The sequence below is a fragment of the Fukomys damarensis genome, unplaced genomic scaffold (assembly GCF_012274545.1).
Source record: "Fukomys damarensis isolate Sample0158 unplaced genomic scaffold, DMR_v1.0_HiC HiC_scaffold_12, whole genome shotgun sequence".
NCBI lineage: Eukaryota > Metazoa > Chordata > Mammalia > Rodentia > Bathyergidae > Fukomys > Fukomys damarensis.
In genome coordinates, this window is record NW_022900924.1 from 31128040 (window position 1) to 31150318 (window position 22279).

General features: G+C 38.8%; 3 protein-coding genes across 6 annotated transcripts in view; 2 read left to right on the top strand and 1 right to left on the bottom strand.

Annotated features, from left to right (window-relative positions):
• The window catches only part of Mynn (myoneurin), a 23254-nt gene extending 12145 nt beyond the window's left edge, over positions 1–11109 (top strand). Inside the window, exon 8 of the mRNA XM_010632355.2 lies at positions 10562–11109. Within this exon, the coding sequence (XP_010630657.1) occupies positions 10562–10602 (41 nt within the window). The 3' untranslated portion in view covers positions 10603–11109. The remainder of the gene's footprint in view (positions 1–10561) is intronic.
• On the bottom strand, positions 3417–20571 carry Lrrc34 (leucine rich repeat containing 34). The gene is made up of 11 exons (XM_010632352.3): positions 20344–20571; positions 17897–18020; positions 17203–17324; positions 17032–17096; positions 16538–16621; positions 13650–13778; positions 11254–11349; positions 6165–6319; positions 5642–5797; positions 5189–5315; positions 3417–3620 (listed from the first exon to the last, which is right to left on the bottom strand). The coding sequence occupies exons 1-11, from the start codon at positions 20567–20569 to the stop codon at positions 3417–3419; spliced, it is 1488 nt and encodes a 495-aa protein (XP_010630654.1). The 5' UTR covers positions 20570–20571.
• Lrriq4 (leucine rich repeats and IQ motif containing 4) overlaps positions 20494–22279 on the top strand; it is a 30648-nt gene continuing 28862 nt past the window's right edge. For all 4 annotated transcript variants that reach the window (XM_010632347.2, XM_010632350.2, XM_010632348.2 and 1 more), the window contains exon 1: positions 20494–20778. The gene's annotated coding sequence lies outside the window, so the exon portion shown is untranslated. The remainder of the gene's footprint in view (positions 20779–22279) is intronic.

Here is a 22279-nt window from a genome sequence, read left to right on the forward strand (position 1 = left end):
CTCAGCATTCTGGAGAAAACCAAGTCAGTGAAGTCAGTATTTTTGGTTTGAGACTATATTTTCAAAATGAATTTTAAATAGATACTTGATGTTTTTATCTAGTCAAAAGAGTTTCAAATTTTGATTCAGTTTATATTTTATTAGGTTTGTAGATTATTGGAAGTGAGGAATATATACTAGGTTTTGAAAAGTTTTGATAAGCCTCTCTTATGCCTATTATGCACTTTTTAAAATAAATATTAAATTATAAAAAATTTTCTAGATACAAATTCAATACATACTAGAAATCACTTGGCTTCTAAATTTGATACACTATATAGTTAAAAACTTGCTTAGCATGTTTGAAGCCCTGGGTTTGATCTCCAGTACCACACATACAAAAAAAAGAAACTAACTTCAGTTATAAATTAACATTCTGGGTTATCAGAAAGCTAGTTTATTAAACATTTTATATTTGAGTTTTCTACAAGGTTTGTGTTTTCAAATTTTATAAATTAAACCACAGCTTTTGTTTGTCATAGTTTCACAGTGGTCCTTTTTCTTCCAAGTGAATGTAGAAAATTCAGTAGTATTCTGATCTTTGCTACTACTCCTCCTTCCCATCCCAGTTTTTCAACATATTAATTTATTTTACTGCCTGATCTCTGGATTTTAAATTGCCATTTTCACATAGTTTCCATAATGCTGGTTAAACATCATTGTAACATTATTTCTTATTTTTGCCATGCATTGTTGTGCTTATTTGTTTTCAAGTTTTAAACTATACCTGTAATAAAGTTAATGTGTTTATTGATACCGATTTCTTTGATCACAGTTTTCTGTATTTGGGGACCAAGTTATAGAAACCATTTTAGAAGACATTTCTTTCTTACAGACTAAAGAGATCGGTGTCACCACACTCAGCTTTTAGCGCCCTCCCCCCTTCTTGGTACCGGGGATCGAACTTAGGTCCTTGTGCTTGCGAGGCAGGTGCTAGAACCACTGAGCTAAATCCCCGGCCCCAAGTCCCCCCCTTTTTAAATGGCTCAAATCAGTTTTTGTTCCATGCAGTCAGAGAACCCCAAAGTAGACAATTTTTTTTTTTTTTAAAGATTGCGTCTTGCTGTGTAGTCCAGGCTGGCCTCAAATTCACTGTGTAGCCCAAGCTGGCTTCAAACTTGAAAGAATCCTCCTGCCTCAACCTCCCATGTGCTGGGATTACAGGTGTGTGTCACCATGCCCGGATGACAGTTTTTGATCCTTCGTGACTGAGAAAATGGTAATGCCATCAACTATGAAAGTAAGATAGGTAAAGGAGCAGGTTCAGAAAAGGGAAGATACTTTTGGTTGTACTGCATTTGATCGGGAGTGAGATACATGAGTGAAAATGTCTGGCCTTGATTGGAAATAATGCCTGAAATCCAGAAGCAGTTAAAGCTAGAGATGTAGATGTTACAGCTATCCATGTAAGAATACTAATTTACAGACGTGATTAAGGCAGTCTGGGAGGTGGCACAGAGGAAGAAGAGATGAGAAAGCCTTAAGGGAAATGCATTTGAAGGATGAGCAAAGACAAAAAGATGAAAAGTGGTGACAGAAAAATAAGCCAGAGTGGCACAGGTTTTTCAAAGACAAAGGGGGCTTTTTAGTGACCACATGGTACAGGAAATAAGATTAAAACAAGACATTAGGCTGGGTAATGAAGCATAATTATCTTTTGCAATATAACAGTGGGAGTAGGAGCCCACTTATGGATATGGTTTGAGTGGTACATATTAAGACGGTGAATGGATAGTTTGAAAACGAGAACATGTTAGGTAAACAGTCATTTCATGAAATATTTTAAAAGTATATACTATATTGTTTATCGCCTTTTTTTCCCCCTTTTGGTGGTACTGGGCTGTGTTTTGCTTTCAAATTTGAATCAAAATGATGAACATATGTATGAGAGTGTACTTTAATAGGCTATATTTGAGCTGCATCTTAAAAGATGATTGCTAAGAGGAAAGTAGAAGAATGTTACATAATATGGTTGCAGATATATTCAGTGTAATTTGGATGTGCAGAGGCAATGGAGTTTTCCTACAGAACTTATATGTTTTTCTTGAGCCCTTACATAGTGATAAATTTAGATAAAATTACAGTCTTAGCTATTGGAAACTTACTTCTATAAAGCAGATGTAATTTATAATATCTTAAGGAATCTAAAGTAATGCTTAATCTTTTGGGAAATTGTGTATTTCTGCCTTTTGTGATGTCTCTCAAATGGTGTCAGATGTATGGAGAGGGCTCACATAACATAATGGAATCAGTTAGACAGGGCCTTGAGCTCTTCCATTTTCTGGGCATCCTACTGGTCTCTGCTGCAGTATCAGTGGCTATAAATAATGCCATCAGGTCTTTCCTAGTCAGAGCCTGTACTTCTTGGCTGACCCAACCACACCTTAGTTCTTGTAAATGTGGAAAATTCTCTGAGGCTTTATCACCTGTAGCTTTGTCTCAAGCTGTCCAGTGTGGGTCAGGTTACATGTTTACCACATGCCCTTCCGCTTCAGATTCAGGTAAGCTTTCCCCTTCAGTTGTCCCCACACAAGAATATGGGAACTTGTGGGTCCCTTTCATAGCACACAGCAATAGACAATAGTCTGAGAAAGCAATTTTTGTTGCTAAGGTTTACTTTAATTTGATTGTGTCTTATCTTAAAAGGCCGTTTTTTTTTCTACTACCATATGATGAATACTTCAAAGCAGTGAAAACTGAATGGACTACTACATTAAACAGTACAAATGAATTACACTAATACAATGTTGAACAAAAGAAGTGAGATACAAAAAGATATACTGTACGATTCCATTTATATACAGTTCAAAAATTTGCAAAACTAGTATTGGAAATCAAGATAATGGTTGTCTGAGGAGGGTGGAGGAGCTGGCAGCACTGACTTGTTTTGGAATTGGGTACGTATAGGTTTATGTTTTTTTGCATGAACTTGTGAAAGGAAAGTGCTATCATTACCTATCTATAACACCTAAATAGGACATGTAGAATACTTTTTCAACTTCTGAACTTTTTTTTTTGAACTTCTGAACTTTTGAAACTCTTCAGCATTCACTGGGAATTTGCCACCTGAGGCCTTTGTACCACTTCATAACAACTGACCTTTATTTGTTCTATGTTATTTTACTACTTGGTTATATTTTCATTATACGAAGAACCCATGTAGTTACTTGGCTTCTTTGGGGTCAAGTTTTTAATCTTTATATTGTAAAATTTCTTTTAAAAGTTACATTACAGTTTTTCACAATGAACAGCTATATAAAGCTTTACACATTTGTTAAAAGCAACTTGCTCTAATTTAAGAAGAAAACAAAAAAGGCTATAAAATATTAACCTCTGTAAAAGTAGTAAGATGGTATGTGAAGATTATAGCTTGTTTTTCATAAATTTTGACCTACTGGAACAAGAGCAAAGCCTGCATTTGTTGAATGCCCATAAGCATCTCCATAAGTCGGTGTCCAATAGTAATGCTTTTTAAGGCCATTGGAGACTTCTGCAAGATACACATGTCCATCTACCACAAATGGCTCCACATCTGTATTTTCTGGTTTCAGACGATTCTTTTGAATTAAATCTGAATATGCCTAGGATTTTTAAGAAAAAATGTATCATTAAGAATATAATATTCAATTTACAGTGCTTAAACAAATGCAGAAACTCATTTTAGCCATGCTGCTTTGCTATTAACATTTTTTATTAACTGCTGAATTTTACTATCTTCTAGATGTTGTAAGCAGATTTTTATTATTTTTGTTTGTTTTAGTTTTTTGAGACAAGGTCTTGCTGTGTAAGTCAGGCTGGCCTTGAACTGTGTAGCTCAGGCTGGTCTCAGCCTTCCAAGTACTGGGATTACAGGCGTGTACCATCACACCCAACTGGTTTTTATTTATTTAATTACATAAAATGAAATTAAAATGTTGCAAAACTTATTTCTAAGTTTTAATATATAAGATGTTTGGTTGTTTTGTGATTCCTTGAGTTAATTTTTGATACTATTGTTTTTGTGAACCAAAGTTCCCATGCTCAAAATTTTCAAGTCCCAAAGGTATTCTTAAATGGTGGTGTGTTGGGCAAGGAGGGCTGTTCTATGTGTTTTCAAAAATCTGGTAATAGCTAAAGACATATTTGTCAGAAAAAGAAGCAGAACTCCAGATTTGGACATAAAATTGTCTGGAGTTTGTGAATCCTCTGAAGCTAATCTACTGATTTATGCTAAGAAAGACAATTCCATAATAGTGGATGCTGGCCATAATGTTAGATATAAACATGTGGAATTGGTTAGTCAGTAAAGTTGAAGTTATAAGCAAAGGGTCAGAAATGTAGGTATTAAAAAATTTTAAGGTTTAGCCGGATGTGGTAGCACATGCCTGTAATCCCAGCACTCGGGAGGCTGAGGCAGGAGGATCACTGTGATTTCGAGACCAGCCTGGACTACATAGTGAGTTCCACATCAGTCTCAACTACATAGTGAGACTCTGTCTCAAAATAATCCAAAAAAAAAAAAAGAAAACCAAATAAAATAAGGTTTAGTTTGCTCTGCACTGTAACTTATTATTTATCAAAATTAGCATACACAGCTTCTAGTTTGTAGAGCCACTAAAAAATATAAATGTTTTCTAAAATTATGAGTGTTTTTTAGACCATAATATATATTTGACTACCCTGTTGCTAGTGGAATTTTAGTCCTGTTGCAAATCTTGTAAATTTTAATGTCTATTTTTTCTTCATTCTTTGTAAAATAAAACTACTTGTTACCATACTCTTTGTTTTGAAGTTACTATAAAGAGCTCTCAGTATTTATATGATCAATATACCAAACAACTTTACAGCTTGTACTTTCTAATTATCTTGATATATATTTAAGAGCAGATTGGAAATTACTCAACACCAACTCAACAATTGTGATTTTGTTTGTTTGCATTTGAGAAATTACACCATAGAATTCAAGAACCTTTATACTATTATATTTGATATATTTTGTTACTTCAACTATGAAACTATAGTACTAATTTTTTAGGACTTTTGTTAAAAATTATTGAAAGTGTAATGTCTCGTTATACTTTGTAACCATTTCCAAAGCACTTATAAATAATGTCTGATATTATAGAGAAGATCCCAGAAAAAGCCTTCAGTGAAGAAAAAATAAACTTACCACACATGTAGCCTCATCAAATTTGTTTCCCCAAATGTAGATATGAGATAGTATAGGATTTGTTTTCATTGATTGTGAAAGTGCAACAAGTCCTTCTCCTTCTATATTGTTGCTGACTACTGACAATCTTTAAAAACACAGAAGATAATAATTCTGGACACCAGTAGATCCATAAAGAATTTCGTCATGAATTTTAACAATCAACTAGAATTAAAATCAATTTTTTAATTGAGTTTATTGGTACATTTTAGGTATACAGTGCAGTACAGTTACACTCATCATTGGGATCTTGTACCTTTACATGACAGACCTTGGTTCTCATTTTTGCCCCTTGTCCCTGACCTCCTTTCACCCCCTCCTCCCCTCCCCATTTACAAATACTTTATTTCCATTTTTTCATAAAATCAAATTTGTTTTTTCTGTTATTTTGATTAAATATAAAACCATACTAACGCTTTAAGATTCCTGTTGTATGAAGTAAGAGATTCACTGAGATAGTTTGCACCTGCATTTTCTATTCTGTTAAAAGAAAGATCTATTACTTCCAGGGTGGCATTGGTTTTCAGTACATCAGCCAAATACATCATTCCATCACAAGTTATTTTATTGCTGGGAAAGGAAAAATATTTAGTAGTATGTGAAAATACAAAGTATTATTCTTTTATTCACAGTAAGATATCTGAAAACATTAAATAGTACTTTCTATTTTAGTTCACTCAGTATCCAAGGAAGTTAATGAAAATTTGTCATACGTAGTGCTCCCATTTCGGTTAACAATTAAAATGTGCATTCAAGTTATCAAAATATACAGCTCTGTTAGCTAATAATTATTAAGGCTTAGGCTAAAAGATTGGCAACAGTGGTTGCATTTTCTAATCATTGGAAATAGTGTACAACAAAGTATCTCATGTACTGTGAAAATTTAAATAAGTTGTCCTCATGACTTTTGAATTTAATAATGTAAACTGTCACTCACCAGCTGACATCAAGGTATCGTAGGCTCCTGTTCAGATACAGCGCATTGCATAACTGATGGAAACCACAGTTTTTTATACCATGCTTACACATGTGTAGCTCAACAAGGCAGTGATTTTCTTTCAACATGTGACCTAGATGGACTGTGGACTCTTCCTAAAAATAGATAAAATCTTGTTTCTTTTTTATTTAAAGATTTTTTAAAAAATTATTTGAGACATTGTCTTGGTATGTGTTTCAGGCTGGCCTCAAACTCTGTGTAGCCCAGGATGGCCTCAGACTCCCAAGTGCTGGGATTACAGGTGTGCGTTACCACACCTAGCTTCTTGTTTCTAAAACGTAACAGTCCATGTCTATCCCAAATACATGCTGTAATTTGAGTTCACTTTTTAGAAAGATATTGTTTAGGACTATTAGTCTCCTATAATATTTATTTGGCCTAACATAAAAAAATACTTTGCTCCAAATGATACCTACTACTTTCTTAGAAATAGTTAGCAGGCACTTGTAAGGTACAGTAGTTAAATGATACCAGAGAAAATGGATAATTTGGTTTACAAAAACAATAATCAGCTGGAAATGGTGGTGGGTGCCTGTAATCCGAGCACTCGGGAGGCTGAGGCAAGAGAATAGTTCTGAGTTGGAGACCAGCTTGGGCTACATACTGAGTTCAAGGCCAGGCTGACTACATAGTGAGATCCTGTCTCAAAGAACAAGAACAAAGGAAACAATAGTCATTTCAAAAGGGAAAAAAAATAAGATGAACTCTGTATTGAGCATGTGAGCTCCTCTGCTACTCTCCTTTGAAGAATGTCTAAGCCTTGTATCCTTTCTTCAGAACTTTGCCCCCTTTCCCACTCTGCACAGCTGTACGATGAAATACAGACATTTCCCAATCTTTTTTTTGTTTGTTTTGGAGACAGGGTCTCCCTATGTAGTTGGAACTGACCTGGAACTCACTATGTAGCCCAGGCTGGTCTCGAACTCCCAGCGATCCTCCTGTCTCAGCCTCCCGAGTGCTGGGATTACAGGCATGCGTCACCACGCCTGGCTTCCCAATCTTGATTGTATTTTTAAAATGTACTTACTAACTCTACGATATGTCGGATTTCCTCCCTTTTTTATTCAGTTCAAAATTTCTGAATATTTTTTTACTTTTGTTTTCTGGTCAGTGGAAGACTGTTGCTTTTGTTTTTGTTTTTGATTTTGCAATCTAGCAGCTTCTAGTCAAAGGGCACATATCCCTAATGATTTGAATTACAACCATTTTAGGTTTTTAGCAAAATCAAAGCATTATAAAAGGAACCATCCTTGTTAAGGTAGGGAATTATGATCACAAACAGTAAAGGATTTTAACCCTGTTCTCTGTGTAATTTGTCTAGAGTGGCACCTATTGCTGTGTCTTTCCAAGCTCCCCAGATAATGTCAATGAGCAGACGGAGATGAAATCCAACATACTATTATTTTTTTCATCTTGTTATCCTCTGATCCTATGTGGAATTGAACATCAGACCTTGAATGGAATAGTTTTATAAGCTTATATTTGGGAACAGCAATGTATAGGGAGGCAGAAGATTCTACTTCACAGTGCCCTCAGGGATAGAGGTAGCAGCACTGGGAAAGTTAAAACAGGCTAGAACGCTGCTGGTCACCAGAATCACCAGGCTGAGAGCAAGCACTGGGTGGGCACAAGGACCCTGGCCTTTTTATGTCTATTCTCAGATGGACTAGGGATTAGTGCTTCCACTCAAAATACTTAAAGAAGGACTGTGCTTCTAATATGATTTCATATATTTAAACATACTTCCTCAGGGATATAATCTACAAGTTTTTTTAAATTTAGTCTTTATGTCATGTCCTCAATCAGAAATGTTTCATTGCTGCTTCCCCTCTCCCTGCTTTGATTTCAAAGTTCTTATGTTCCCAGGCACCCTAAGCAAATCACCTTCTAGACTGGTTGATCTCCTACCACCTACACTGAACACTCCTTGAAAGGCGGGGGATTTAGCTCAGTGGTTCCACATCTGCCTTGCAAGTTCCCTGAGTTCAATCAGTTCAATCCCCAGTAGCAAAAAAAAGAAAGAAAACCCCTTGAAGGCTGGGTGTGATGGTTAATCTTGATTGTCAGTTTGATTAGATCTAGGTAAGCATAGAGAGCTGACTGGGTGTTGAGGGTACTAACCCTTTCAGTGAGTCATACCTGAATGGGCTATTAGTAGTTCGAGGAAGGTCCCTGGGGCATGCCTCTGAAGGGGGTGTCTGCCCTCTGGTTCTTTCATTCGCTCACTCTGGGCTTCCTGGGCACCGGAGGGGAGCAGCTTTCCTCCTCCTGGGCACCGGAGGGGAGCAGCTTTCCTCCGCTCTGCCTTCCACTATGATGTTTTGCCTTGGAGCTGGCTGGTCATGGACTGAGGTGTCTGGAACTGTGAGCCAAAATAAAGCTTTCCTCCTGTAAGTTCCTTGTCAGCTATTTTATTCCATTAATGGAAAGATGACTAATACACTGTGGTCTGGTGCTTTGTTTGATTTTGTGTCTCTAGCATGTAGCATTTTGTCTAGTTTAGGGTAGCATTCAAATGTTGAGTGAATAAATCCTGAAGCAATTCACTGACAAGTATTTTGGTGGTGTTTGAGGTATTTTTAGGTTACATTTCTGTTATTTGAGGATGCTGGGTACCTCATTGGACAGATTAGATTTACATACATCAAAACAATATGATGTAAAACTCCATTTTTTTTTTTTTTGTACTGGGGATCGAACTTGAGCCCTTGTGCTTGCGAGGCAGGCAATGGAACCACTGAGCTAAATCCCCAGTCCAAATTTTTTTGTATAGAAAAGATGCAGAGATCATTCAAAAGGAGATATCTACATAAGGAAAGAACGCAAGATCTACTTCTAAATATAAAAGAATTATACATAAGATATGGCTAATTCTTAATTCTTATACCAAGGAGGAATAATGAGGTAGTTAATTTTAAATTAAAATACTTAGAACTTTTTTTAAAGTTCAGAAAGACAAGGGGGCAGAGATATCAGCCAATAGGGAAGTAGTCCAAGGGAACTAGGGTGAGGAGTGAGGAGAGGGGAGGGGAAATGAGGATAAACATGTACCATGTATAGGACCCTAATAACCCCAACAGAAGTAAACATCATGTGCCATGACGTGCTAAGAGAAATAATATCAAGAGGGTATAAAAAGATGTTAGGGGAACCAGAGGAGGACGGGGAGAATGAGGGAGGGAAGAGGACAGGGATTAGAAAAAAATCAAGCTGTGATATGTACATGTAACCACTCCCCAAGATGATTGTAAATGGTGTGAATTGCAAATGTACTCATAAAAGCTCAAGTACAACAAAAACTAAAAGTTCATTTGAACCTTGAACTTTAATGAACATTTGCACATCGAACTTTAAAGTTCTATTTTTACTTTTTGGTTTTGAGACAAGGTCTAAGTTACCAAGCCAGCTTTGAAATTATGATCCTCCTCCCTCAGCCCCCCAAGTATCTGGGATTCCATATATGTGCCATTATGCTTGGCTTAAAGTTTGCTTTTTAGGAATATAAAGTGCTTTTCATATGGATAGGTAGATACTATCTATATCATATATACCATATATATATATCGTGTGTGTGTGTATGTATGATGTATATCTTTTTTTTCTTTTTGGGGGGTTTCTCTTTTTTTTTCTCTCATTGAGTTTATTGGTACATTTTAGGTATACAGTACAGTTACATTCATCATTGGGATCTTGTACCTTTACATGACAGGTCTGGGTTTGTATATCTATTTTTGGACCAAGCATGTCCAACATGCTACCCAACATAGCAACATTGTGTGATTTTTTTTTTTTAGTGATATTTTTCATGATTCAGTTGTGTGTTGCTCTAGTGCAGTCTATAGGCAGTAAAGGAATGCTGTGTAAGGGAGGACACAGGGCAGTACTAACTACCTCTTGAACTTGCCAGGTATAGGTAAATTGTTGTTTGTTCATTTGTTTGTTTTTTGAGATAGGGTTTCAGTATGTAGCCAAAGCTGTCCTTGAATTCATGGTGATCCTCCTGCCTCAGCCTCCTGAGTGCTAGCATTACATGTGCCACTCTACCTGGCACATATATTTGAATTTAAATTCATGTGTATCACATTACAGTCACCCATGAAACTTAGGGAGTAAAATGCAATAGTTACCAATAGTAGTATTTCAACCTATTATGGTTGTGTGTCTGTGAAGACAGGAATTGATTGTTAATAAGCTGATGTAAGTTTTATTTAATTATTAAAACTTGGGCTTGCATTATTTTATTTTAATATACTTTAAAAATAAAAGAGGTTTTGTTACATACATTAGCTATATCATTTTTTTTAATGTGTGACCCAATACAATTTCTCTTCACTCAGTATGGTCCAGACAAGCCGGAAGTTGGACATGCAAGGTTTAAAGTAATGATAAAATGAGTTTTATTCCCTTTTCACAACTGGAAGAAGAAAGACACTGAGAAGGATGTTAAGGATCAAGAAGACATGAAAGAAGGACCCCTGTGTGTGTTTTCCTGCCCCGCAGCACCTCACCTATGGAAGCATCGGGTTCAGACTCCCCACACGGCTCTTTGCACACCTTTTGCTCCCGAGATGTAAGGGCTCAGGTGTCTCAGTTACCTTAACGCCAACAGTCACAGTTCACGGCAAGCTCTTGTACTCTGTCCTTTAACCCTGTAACCATGTGTGCTCTCTGCAGGTTTACTCAGAACTCGAATGTGAAGGGAGACAGTGACTGTTTGCTGCTTAAATAAGCAATATCTAAAAGCATATTTAGTTATAAAGGTCTTATTAGAAAATCTTAAATGAGGTATATATTTGATAGTACTGGGGACTGAACTTAGAGTCTTCACACTGAGCTACATCCCTTGTTTTGATACCATGCCCGGCTTAATGTTTCTTTAAATAAAGTTTTTATTTGTAAGTAAGTAGTAGTTTATAAGCTCTAATAAGGATAATACCAAAAATACAATGTACTCATGAAACATCAACTTTGGTAGGACCTTAATTTCATTCAGATATTGTTAACATTTTCTTTCATTTTGAATACATACCTGTTCGCCATACAGTATAGGTCGGTTTAGGTTTATTCCCTTAATTGCTTGGTTTTGAGTTAGTACTGTGGCAAATGCTATCACGCTTTGCATACCCTAAAAACAGGCAAATTCATTAAGGAAAATGACAGAGTATGTAAACTAATATGTATTTCAAGATCTATTATATGAATTCAGATAAAACTACATTTTTAAAAAGTAAGCATTTCTTGCTCTTTGAGTTGTAGACTGATCAAATTCATAAATAATAATGTACTCCTCCTTGCTCTAAAATCTGTTTACAACATGCATGGGGAAGGTTTTTGTTTTGTTTCACTATTCAGTATCTGTTTCCTGGGGATTTGCCTCTCGGCATTCTCTCAAGCCCTCAAGGTTCTACCTAATGCAGACCTCAGTATCTAAGACGTGATCCCAGCTGCTAAGACACATGTACATAATGCATTCCATATCCTGTGCAAGCACTCACACCACAGTAAGTGTGATTAGTAAATGGTTACTGATCACATTTCCCACATCTCCCAAGGTCCCTCCCTTTGACTGGAAAGGCCTAATCTCCCTCATCTTCACGATGGACACCACCACGCACACCTGGCTGTTATGTCAGAAAAAAAAAAGGCCTTCCTCACTTCTATTCCTTTTAGCCTCCCATCCAGTTGATCAGTACATTTTATACATTCTGCCCCCGAAAGATATTTCAAATGACTCTGTTCCTTGTTGTCCAACTCTGTGCCACCACTGCTGTCCAAGTCATCATCTCTCACCTGGACAACTCCAGGACTTAGTGGGCCCTCAGCTTCGTGCTGCCTTCTCTTTCCAGTTCCCCAGAGAAAAACCAGAGTGCTTTTTTAAAGGCAGTCTGATCACGTCACCTCTCAATGTAAAGCCCTTCCATGATTTGCATTTTTAACAAACCTGTCTTCCTCACCTGACCCATGACATGTATACTACAGCCTAACCTAACTGGCCTTGGTGAACCTCTCTCTCTCTACTTCAAGGCACTTTTGTGCCCGGGATCAAACTTGGGACCTTGTTCTCATGAGGCAAGCGGTGGCACCACTGAGCCAAATTCCCCAGCCCCTCCACTGAAAGGCACTCTTCACTGTCTCTGCTCAGACACTCAAAAGTTTCCTGTTTTTTTTGATACAGGGGAATCAAACTCAGGACCTTGTGCTTGTGAGGCAGACAGTGACATCATTGAGCTAAATCCCTGGCCCACTAGTTTTTGAAATCTGTCAGACTTGATATTTTATTTTTCATGTGCCTTCCTCATGACTATTACCATATCTGAGTATGCAAAATATTTACCAAGTATTACTTCATTATTTGCTTAACACTTTCCTATTAATTCATTTATATTCATTTTAAAATAAAATTTTGTGCCATTCATAAAAGGAAGAGCATAGTCACTTGACCTTAACAGAACACCTCTGTGAAAAATAAATACATGAGTATTAAAATTACCTCTTTCTCCACTCCCCAGACCACACTTGGAAAACACTGTCAGTGCACGGTGGATCCACCGTGTATGCAGCCACGAACCCTTTCCGGGACGGTTTTCCTCACCCTTCATGACTCCTGCCCAGTACCTCCTCATGTCTCGGGCAACCGTCTTATCAAACAGATGATCTCCTCCCCGTTGTCAGAGAGCATGGTCGCATTTACACCACTTTTCTCCATTTCCATGATGTTTTCCCAACTAAAATGTCAGTTTCATAAGAGCAGAGGCCTCATCTGTCCACTGTTATATCTTTGGCATCTCGGAAAGTGACTGATACATGTTGGGAATGAATATTTACAGAACGCTTTCCCAGAACCATACTAGCTGCATTTACAGTTCACAAAGTCTTTCAGAACCTACTACCCCGGAGAGCCTCCTGGCACATTTCCACTGTTTTTGTGTCCCGGTGACTTGGCACATATCTGCGGCTGTATGACAAGTTTCTCAGGCCTCAAGACTGGAAAGCGTGTTTGAGAAAGCAAAACCTAGACTTCAAGGACATGTAAAAAACATATTTGTCATTATCAGGCCAGATGAAGGCTCAAAGTAGCTTTTGGTATGATCAGTTTTAAGTTTTTATGGTACAACATAAATACTTCGGAATAGTTCAAAGTAAAGAAACATACTAATAAACAATATTAAATTAAAATGAAATTCCATACAGGTTAAGATAAACCATGGATAGAAGTTTAAGAATATTTTTATTAAACTCGATGTTTTTCTAGGTATTTACTCCGATTTAATTAACAGACTGTACTATTATGGCCTGGTTGGGGGGCATCTTTTCTCTTGATATTTAGATAGTAGAGGAAAGATAAGGTATTTATAAGAGTGTCATTTGCCTGGTGTCTTAAATGAGTTTTTCTGTGCTGATTTCCTAAGAAACCAGTTTACTTACCAGATCACAGTCACCCAGATCTAATTTCTCTAAGGATGAGTTAATTTGCAACATTGCAGCAAAAAACATTCCACCTTTATTTTCAATCTTATTTCCAGTCATTCTTAAGTATCTCAACGTTGTATTCTTCTGAAAAGGAAAATAATCAAAACTTAGTTAAGTTTCAATCCACAGAAGTGTCTAAGTGACTTAGGGGGCTATTTTACTATTTGTAGACTCACATTTTTCATGGAAATAGATTAGAATATATTCCTTAAAGGTAGCAATTCTCCATTTTAGGTAAAAATCTACTTAAATAGCTTAGAAGGCACTCACAAAAGGATAAATTCTGTACGATGATGATTCCGCTTACATGAGATCCCTGGAGTAGTGAAATTTATAGACAGATATGAGTGGTTTACTGGGGGCTGGGAAGGGAGAGGCAAAGGGAATCGTTAATGGGACCAAAGCTTCAGTTTCGCATGATGACAAAGTTGTGGAGATGGACGGGGGAAATTGTACAACCCTGCAGATGTACTTAATGCCACGGCCCTGTACACTTGATTTAAGAGGTAAATGTTATCTGTATTTTTTCAATAAAATTTTTAAAATTAAAACAAAATGACCAAGAGACAGATGCCAAAGCAATAGCCAGTCAGTAAGTACATTTTAATAAACATTTTTCCTTGAAAAAACTGTAAATTTGCCTTTCAAGAAGCCTGTACCATTTTTATTGAAGTGAAATTCACAGAAAATTAATCACTTTAAAGTCTACAATTCTGTGACACTTGTTATGATCACAGTGTTGTGCAGACATTACCTGTGGCTAACTCCAAAACATTTTTCATCCACCCCAATGGTAACCTTGTACCCACTGGCACTCATGCCCATATCACCCTATTTTGTTTTTTGTTTTTCTAGTGCTGAGTATTGAACTCTCAAAATAGTGACAGACAGAACATTAATAATATAGACGAGAGTATTACAAAGTATCCCTCATATTTGTGTCCGACTGAATTTTCGACAAAGGTGTCAAGACAATAAATGAGGCAAAGAACAGATGTTTAACAAGTGCATTTGGGATAACCAGAAATTCACATATTAAAAGACTGCAGTTGGAGCCTGGCGTGGTGGCTCATGCCTGTAATCCCAGCACTCAGGAGGCTGAGGCAGGAGGATCACTGTGAGTTCAAGACCAGCCTGGGCTATGTAGTGAGTTCCAGGTCAGTCTCAACTACATAGTGAGACCCTGTCTCAAAAAAACCAAAAAAAAAAAAGTATAGTTCAAATACTGACTTGTAAACAAAACTAATTCAAAATGGTTGAAAGAACTAAATAAAGGAACTAAAGCTATAAAACTTTTAGAAGAAAACATAAATGTAAATCTTTGTGACTTTGGATTAGGGGAAGCCTTCTTAAATATAACACCAAAAGCAGAAGCAACAAAATAAATTGGGCTTTATTTTAAAGATTTTTTTTTATGCTTCAGAGGACATCAAGTAAGTGAAAAAACAATTTCCAAATGGGAGAAAATGTTTGCAAGTCATTTATTTGATTAAAGACTTACGCTTAGAATATATTAATTCTTACAATTCTTACAGCCCACAAGATACAGAGCACAGCCCTGTAATCTAGTAGTAGGCTAAGGTAGGAGGGTTGCTTGAATCCAGAAGTTAAGACAAACCTGAGCAACATGGTGATAATAGGATCTCAAAACAAATACAACCCGATTTGAAAGGGCAAAGGATTTGAATAGACATTTCTCCAAAGGAGATATATAAATTGACCAGAAATCCATGAGAAAATGCTCAGCATCATGTAAGTAAATTAAAGCAAAAAACATACTTTATGTGTTTTTCATACACACTAGGATGGTTGAATTAAAACAGCAATGGCAAGAGTTGGTGAGGACATCGAGAAACTGGAACACTCATACATTGTTGGAAGAATTGTTAAAAGGTGTAGCCACTTTGGAAAAACAATTTTGCACTTCCTGAAAATACTGTCTCAAAATATTTTTTGAGACAGGTTCTTGCTATGTAGCCCAGGCTGGGCTTAAACTCTAGGTATTCTTCCTGCCTCAGCCTCCCAAGAGTTGAAATTACAGGCAGGTGCCACCCAGGTCATCAAATGGAATTTATTGAGCAATAAAAATGAAGGAAGTATGCTAAAACATGGATGAAACCTGAAAACATTAAATCAGTCACAAAAGGCTACATATTGTATGATCACATACATATGATATGTCCAGAATAGGCAAATTTATATATGGAAAGTTGATTAGTGTTTATCAGAGACTGAGGGCTGGAGGGACAGAACAATGAAAAAGGACTGCTAATTATAGATATGGGGCTAATTTTTGAGGTGGAAATGTTCTTTAAAAAAATCAGTGGTAATGGTTGCACAATTCTAAATTTTTTTTTGTTTTTGTTTTGTTTGGGTACCAGGGATTGAACCTTGTGCTTGTGAGGCAGGGGTGGCACCACTGAGCTAAATCCCCAGCTCTCTAAATGTACTTTTAAAATTCCCACTAAGTTTCAGAAGACTTTAAGAAAGTAATTTTTTTTTGTTTTGTTTTGCTTTTGGTTTTTTGAGACAGGGTCTCACTGTGAAGTTGAGACCGACCTGGAACTCACTATGTATCCCAGGCTGTTCTCAAACTCACAGCGATTCTCCTGCCTCAGCCTCCCGAGTGCTGGGATTACAGGCGTGTGCCACCATACCCAGCCAAGAAAGTAAATTTTCTGTATGTGAGTTATATCTAAAAGCAACTGAAGTGTAAAAGAAATATACATTCCTACCATATTGAAATAATATAAGCTCATATTAATATTTGATTCTCTTGTTTCCAAGCTATCAGAAGTTAATATTCTCAAATAAAATGCTAGTTTTAGATGCATAATGCTTACATGTAATGCCTTAGCAAGCAGTTCTCCACCTTCAGGCCCAATATCATTAAACATAAGGTTTAAGTAAATGAGGTACAGTTGTTTCTATAAGGAGAGAACAAAAGCTATTACACACACATTATTAGAAACTGGTCAGCTAATCACATGCTTTATTTGCTACTATTAAAGAAAAAATCACCTTTCTCCTTTAAAAAAATATAATTGCAATATAAGGGAAGGAAAAGATTATATTCAGTTTTACCAAAAATACAGATAAAATATGGACATGCTTTACATATTTAACCACAGCGTACACATTTGTGAAAAATGAGGAGCTCTAGGTACCAGCTCTACTGAGATCAAGTACAAGTGGATTCCCATGTATTTCAAGTGTTACAAATATCACTGTCTGGACCCCTGACGTTTCTCATGACTGCTCTTTGTGAGTGTATGCCATTAGACAAAATGGTCTCACTGAGTCCAACACCTAAGAATATTTCGTAGTAAAGTAATACCTGAAGAAGTTTCGCAGCGTAGTGTGCACCAGTATCGTTTATGAGGTTATATCTAACATCCAAACCTAGATGAACAGAGAAGGACATGTATGGCTAGGAAAGGATATTCCTTTAAAAGAATACTTAAAATCAGAAAAGTGAAAAGCTGGAGGCATTGATTCTTAAACATACCATTAATATATGGATGATCCTTTAGAATTTTAGAAAGAATACAAAAATCTTCACCTGTCACTCTTTGTACTGGGATTAAGCGATTGTTACCAGCAATGCTCAGTGTGATGCCTTCTTTGGGTCTGTTAAAATTTTAAAAAGAAAAAGATCTTGAAATACAAAGAAAGAAATCTAGTTTTTTTAAAAAAAATATTTTAAAAAATAAATGTTTTTTTCTTCACATGTATACAAGAACATCACAGATAACATTTACTGGAACCAAGTATGTAGTGGATTTACAAATACATAGTGCATTGATACCAGGTAATTTAAATCTACTGGGCATTCTCCAAGCTTTACAAGGGACCTTAATACAGTCTGCACAACTTGATTTCCCTCTCACACACAAAGTATTCCCACTTTATGGAAAAGAACAACGAAAACTCCAGTGATTTGCATTCATGCACCCAGCTCACAGGAGTTAAAGGCAAGCTAGCCCAGGCTTGTGGACTTCGGGTCTCGTGTTCCTCCCAGTGTCCTTACACCACCTCTAAGTCCTACCAACAGGGTCTCTCACCTACTTCCTTATCTGAGTCCAAAGGTAGGTCCATTTACCAAGCATTTTCAAGTGGCTATAAAATCACTGAGTAGCACAGGATATTTACACAGATAAGAAACAACACTATTGCTGTATTAAAACTTTCGTCTTCCTTACCCCTTTTTAATTTCTTCATCCACTTTTTGGAGTACACGCAATATAAAAGGATTAATATTCTGGGAATTTTTTGAACATAGTTTACAATAACCTTCCTGGAGAGTAGCGATAGACTCTGAAGCTTCTGAAAAATAAATGTATCCATCATCATGTGTAAATTATTCCAGGAACTGTCTTTCTATAACAACTACAAGTCTTTCAAAGGTATGAGTGGGGGAGAAAAGGAGAATTAAGGCCAGAAGTAGAGAGGAGCAAAAGGAGTGGGAGAGAGAAGAAAAGTGCTTTTTGGAGTCTGTGGGCCTCAGACCCACCCTCAGGGAGACCGGGAGACATGGGCTCGAGTCAGCACCCTAACCTCGAAATGATATAAAGAGAAATTAGCTTCATCATGTGCCAGGCCTGGTAGCTGAGGAAAATCACATCCCGAAGATTAAATAGTCTGCGCAAAATCACTCAGTTAATGAGGGCCATGTACAAAATCAAACTGACCGAACACTTGCCACTGTCACAAACACTGGTGACTCAGTTGCATAATCAGCTACAGGTAAAAGACAATCGTATCCAACATTCCAATTCCAAAAGTATCTGCAAAATCACCTAGCCTCACAGGCTGCTCAGATACCCTCTGTACCTCACTCCCAAGTTAGCATCTTTGAATAGAACCCTGTCAGTTCTTCTCAGCAAGCTGCACTTCACACCAAGTCTGGCTTATATAAGCTCTTTACCCACCCCAGACTTCTATTTCCTATTTCTTCTTGGGGTTTTTTTGTGTGTTTTTTGGTACCGGGGATGGAACTCGGGTCCTTGTGCTTGGGAGGCAAGTGGTGGAACCACTGAGCTAAATCCCAGGCTCAAACTGTTTTGTGGAATACTGATGTTCTCGACAAGATGATCAAAGTTGTTCATATAGAATGGATTTCAGTCAAGTAAGTGTGAGAAGTGCTGAAGTAGGCAAAGCTAAACAGAGTCCTAGCTGCAACACTTCTCAGACATTTGAAACTCTCAGGTGTACAAAGACTCTTCTACTCATCTTAAGCATGTTGGGGAGAGAGGATAAGAATACTGTACTTCCCAGCCTTATGTGATCATGGCTCTCCTGTAATGAAATCTAAAAAATGCGTTGTTAGCACTCTGGCCAGGAAATAAAGCAAATACAATAGATTCTAAACAAAAGTTGGAACTGGGCTCCCCCTGGGCTTCTTTCCTTGATACTAGAAAGGGAAAGGTTGCCCTGAGACTCTCTGAGATTGGTGCTGTCCACACCATGCCCAGGGTGCTTGAAATGTGTCAGATTTATGACTAGTTCTTGTGAAGGTAGTAAAGAATCTTAGATTATAAACTAATATCTGTTTTTGTTTGTTTGTTTTGATACTGGGGATCGAACTTGGGGCCTTGTGCTTGCGAGGCCAATGGTGGAACCACTGAGCTAAATCCCTGGCCATAAGCTAATATTGCTAAAGAAAGTTAATGATATATTTTTTTTCTTGCTACATAGTCCAGGCTGGCCTCAAACTCACAGCAATCCTCCTGCCTCAGCCTCCCAAATGCTGGGATTTCAGGCAATGTGCCACCACACCCAGCCTACAAGAATATTCTTAGTTATGTACAGATTTAAGTACTCTGATATTTAAGTTTCTGTTATATTTTCCTGCTACTCTTTCGATTTAAAATTCACCTTTGTATTATATGTCAGTATGTTATAGTGCCATTGTTTCCTATACTATATTCAAGCCAGTCTTCAAGTAGTAAAGCCAAAACTAGAGGCACAATTTAGCCTCACAGGAAAATGTTAAGAATCTAACCCAAATTTCATTTTTCATCCACATCTGGCAGCATATTTAAAATTTTCTGAAGAAAAGGCCTACTTATTTTGGAGGCAGTTCCCTCCCAAAGATGCTATTCTATCTGGAACATCTGACTACTGGACATCCTATTCTTGGACGCCCTCCTCAGAATCCAGGGTGTCACTGAGCAGTTACTTAAACTCTCAGAGCCTACATTTCCCTTTCTGTAAAGGTGAAGAGTAATAGTACTCCTGTCCCAGGTGCAGTGAGGATTAAGTAAGGCTTCTTCTCCAGGCGATAACAAATCCACCAACACACAAGTAAACATCCAAACTCATGGGATGGTGTTTAAACTCTGTTCAATTTGTTAAAGCGAATTCACGGGTGCGGAAATATTTAAAACCTAGATGGTCCACAGGTGCAAAGTCAGAACCCTCTCAAGATCCTCTTGTTCATCTGGGGCCTGCTCCTTGGGGCTTCCACCAAAAGGAGGCAGGAAACACCCTCAAGGAGATTCTAAGGGCAAAGCGTGGTGGCCTGAGGCGCCCCAGAGTTGGGGCCACAGCTGGCGTTCCCGGGGCCTACAGCTTCTACAATCAGCCAATGCAAGCGTTTGTCCGGCCAGTGAACACCCAAAGGCAACCTGCTTCTCACCCCGCTTACCCGCCTGGGCCGGGGCCCGGGTGGGGGCCGCAGCAGGGTCGGCCTCCTGCAAGCCTCTGCTCCCCATGCTGCGCTCGGCTCGGTCAGCCGAGGTGGCGTCCGCGTTGCCATAGTGACTGCGGCTCGCCGGGGCTGGGGAGGCCCAGGCGCTGGCTCTGCCCGTCTGGGCCTCGAGGCCTCGCTGGGCTGGCAGTGACCGCACCTTCTGTGAAGGCTCCTCGGTCATCCTACCCAGGGTTCCTGAGGTTTGAGGGACTCGACTGGGCCGGGGGCCAAGGCTGCAAAGACATTTGTGACACAGCCCTGGTCCGCAGAGTGCGCACAGCGCGGAAGCCGCGGGTGAAGTCAGCAGGAGTGAGGGTCTAGGGCCCCAGGGAGGGCGTCCTGGAGAGGTGGCCAGAACACAGGCCGAGGTGCCCAGAGGCAGACGCTGTGGTGAGTGCTGCCGAGGCGAGGGTACTCTGGTGAGTGCAGGGGCCCGGGAGCCCTTCAGCCTCCCAAGCAGGTGGAGGAGGAAGGATCCGACAGGCGCCCACCCGGAAGCCTCCTCTGAGGCAGTTACAGCAGGGTTGAGACGGGGGAAGGGGTGGGTGGGGGGCAGAGGAGGGGACGACGGAGCAGTATTACGGGGTAGCGGGATCACAGTGTGGTGTTTGGATGCGGGAAGGAAGGTGAGGTTGCCTTGGGGATTGCCATAGAGCAAAGAGAAAACAATGGGAGGGGAGGTGTGGAGAACCTGTCTTTCAATAAATACTTCCTATTCTTTTTTTTGAGACAGGGTCTCACTATGTACTTGAGACTGACCTGGAACTCACTATGTAGCTTAGGCTGGTCTCAAACTCCCAGCGATCCTCCTGCCTCAGCCTCCCGAGTGCTGGGATTACAGGCGTGCACCACCATGCCCTAAATACTTCCTATTCTTAACTGCATTGTTCCTAGAATTCATTCTTCTGTTTTAGAGGACATGAACTCGACATACTGGACATCCAGCTGGTTGGGAGTTATATTTCCCTCATATTCGGCTTATTTAGAAGTCCATAGATCATCCCTACGTCATACACCTGTATCACTTTCTCCAGGTTAAACTTAATGGCGATGGAAAGCAAATAATTTAGCTATGTGCTCCCAAAAACAATTGAGTCAGTTTGGGATTTTAGAGCAACAGTGAGACAGATTCCATTCCCCATCTGCCTTCCCTTTCCTTTAAAGAATCTGGAACTAGTAAGACAGGAAAGCAAAGGGGACAGAAGAGGTAGCTCAGTATTAGATCACTGGCCTAGGATGTCCAAGGCGGAGGATTCAAAGCCTTCCTGGGTTCAGTCCCCATCGCCAAAAGCAAGAGAAGTGGTTTGCCTAGAACAAGATAAAGCGGTCGCTAGTGCTGCACAAGGGCAGGGAGGGATTCTCTTCCAAGGGAACAAATGCACAGAATGTAGAGTGACTAATAAAACAGAAGAAACAGAAAGGGGCTGCCCTAACCAAACAGCGCCTACAGCATTCTTCTCCCCGTCTGCCTCAGAGAAAAACAAAACAGTAAGAGTAACACAGAACTGCCATCCACATGTCAAAATGCGTATGGAACAGGGTGGTCAAAAGACATTAACTGCAGGTACAGCTCATTTCCATCAGCACTTCCTCCTCCTTTCTCCCAGTGATTTCCAGGGAGAGGAGGGATGTAGTTGGAAAAAGCCTGTCCCCTCCCCTTAATCATTGCTGGGAGGAGGGAGGTGGCATTGAGCTGACTTCTAGGAGCTCAGGTGGATTCTCTGAGGCCCCGTGTGCAAGATCTGGAGTGACTGGAGGTCTAACTTGAATCTGAACTTTCTAGAAGACAGAATGAAAGAACATACCTCAGGTTTAGTAGTCCTTGCATGACAATAAAAGCCAGCATTTGGCATTTTTCTGGCATCTTATTGTAGGAAGGTTTAGTACATTT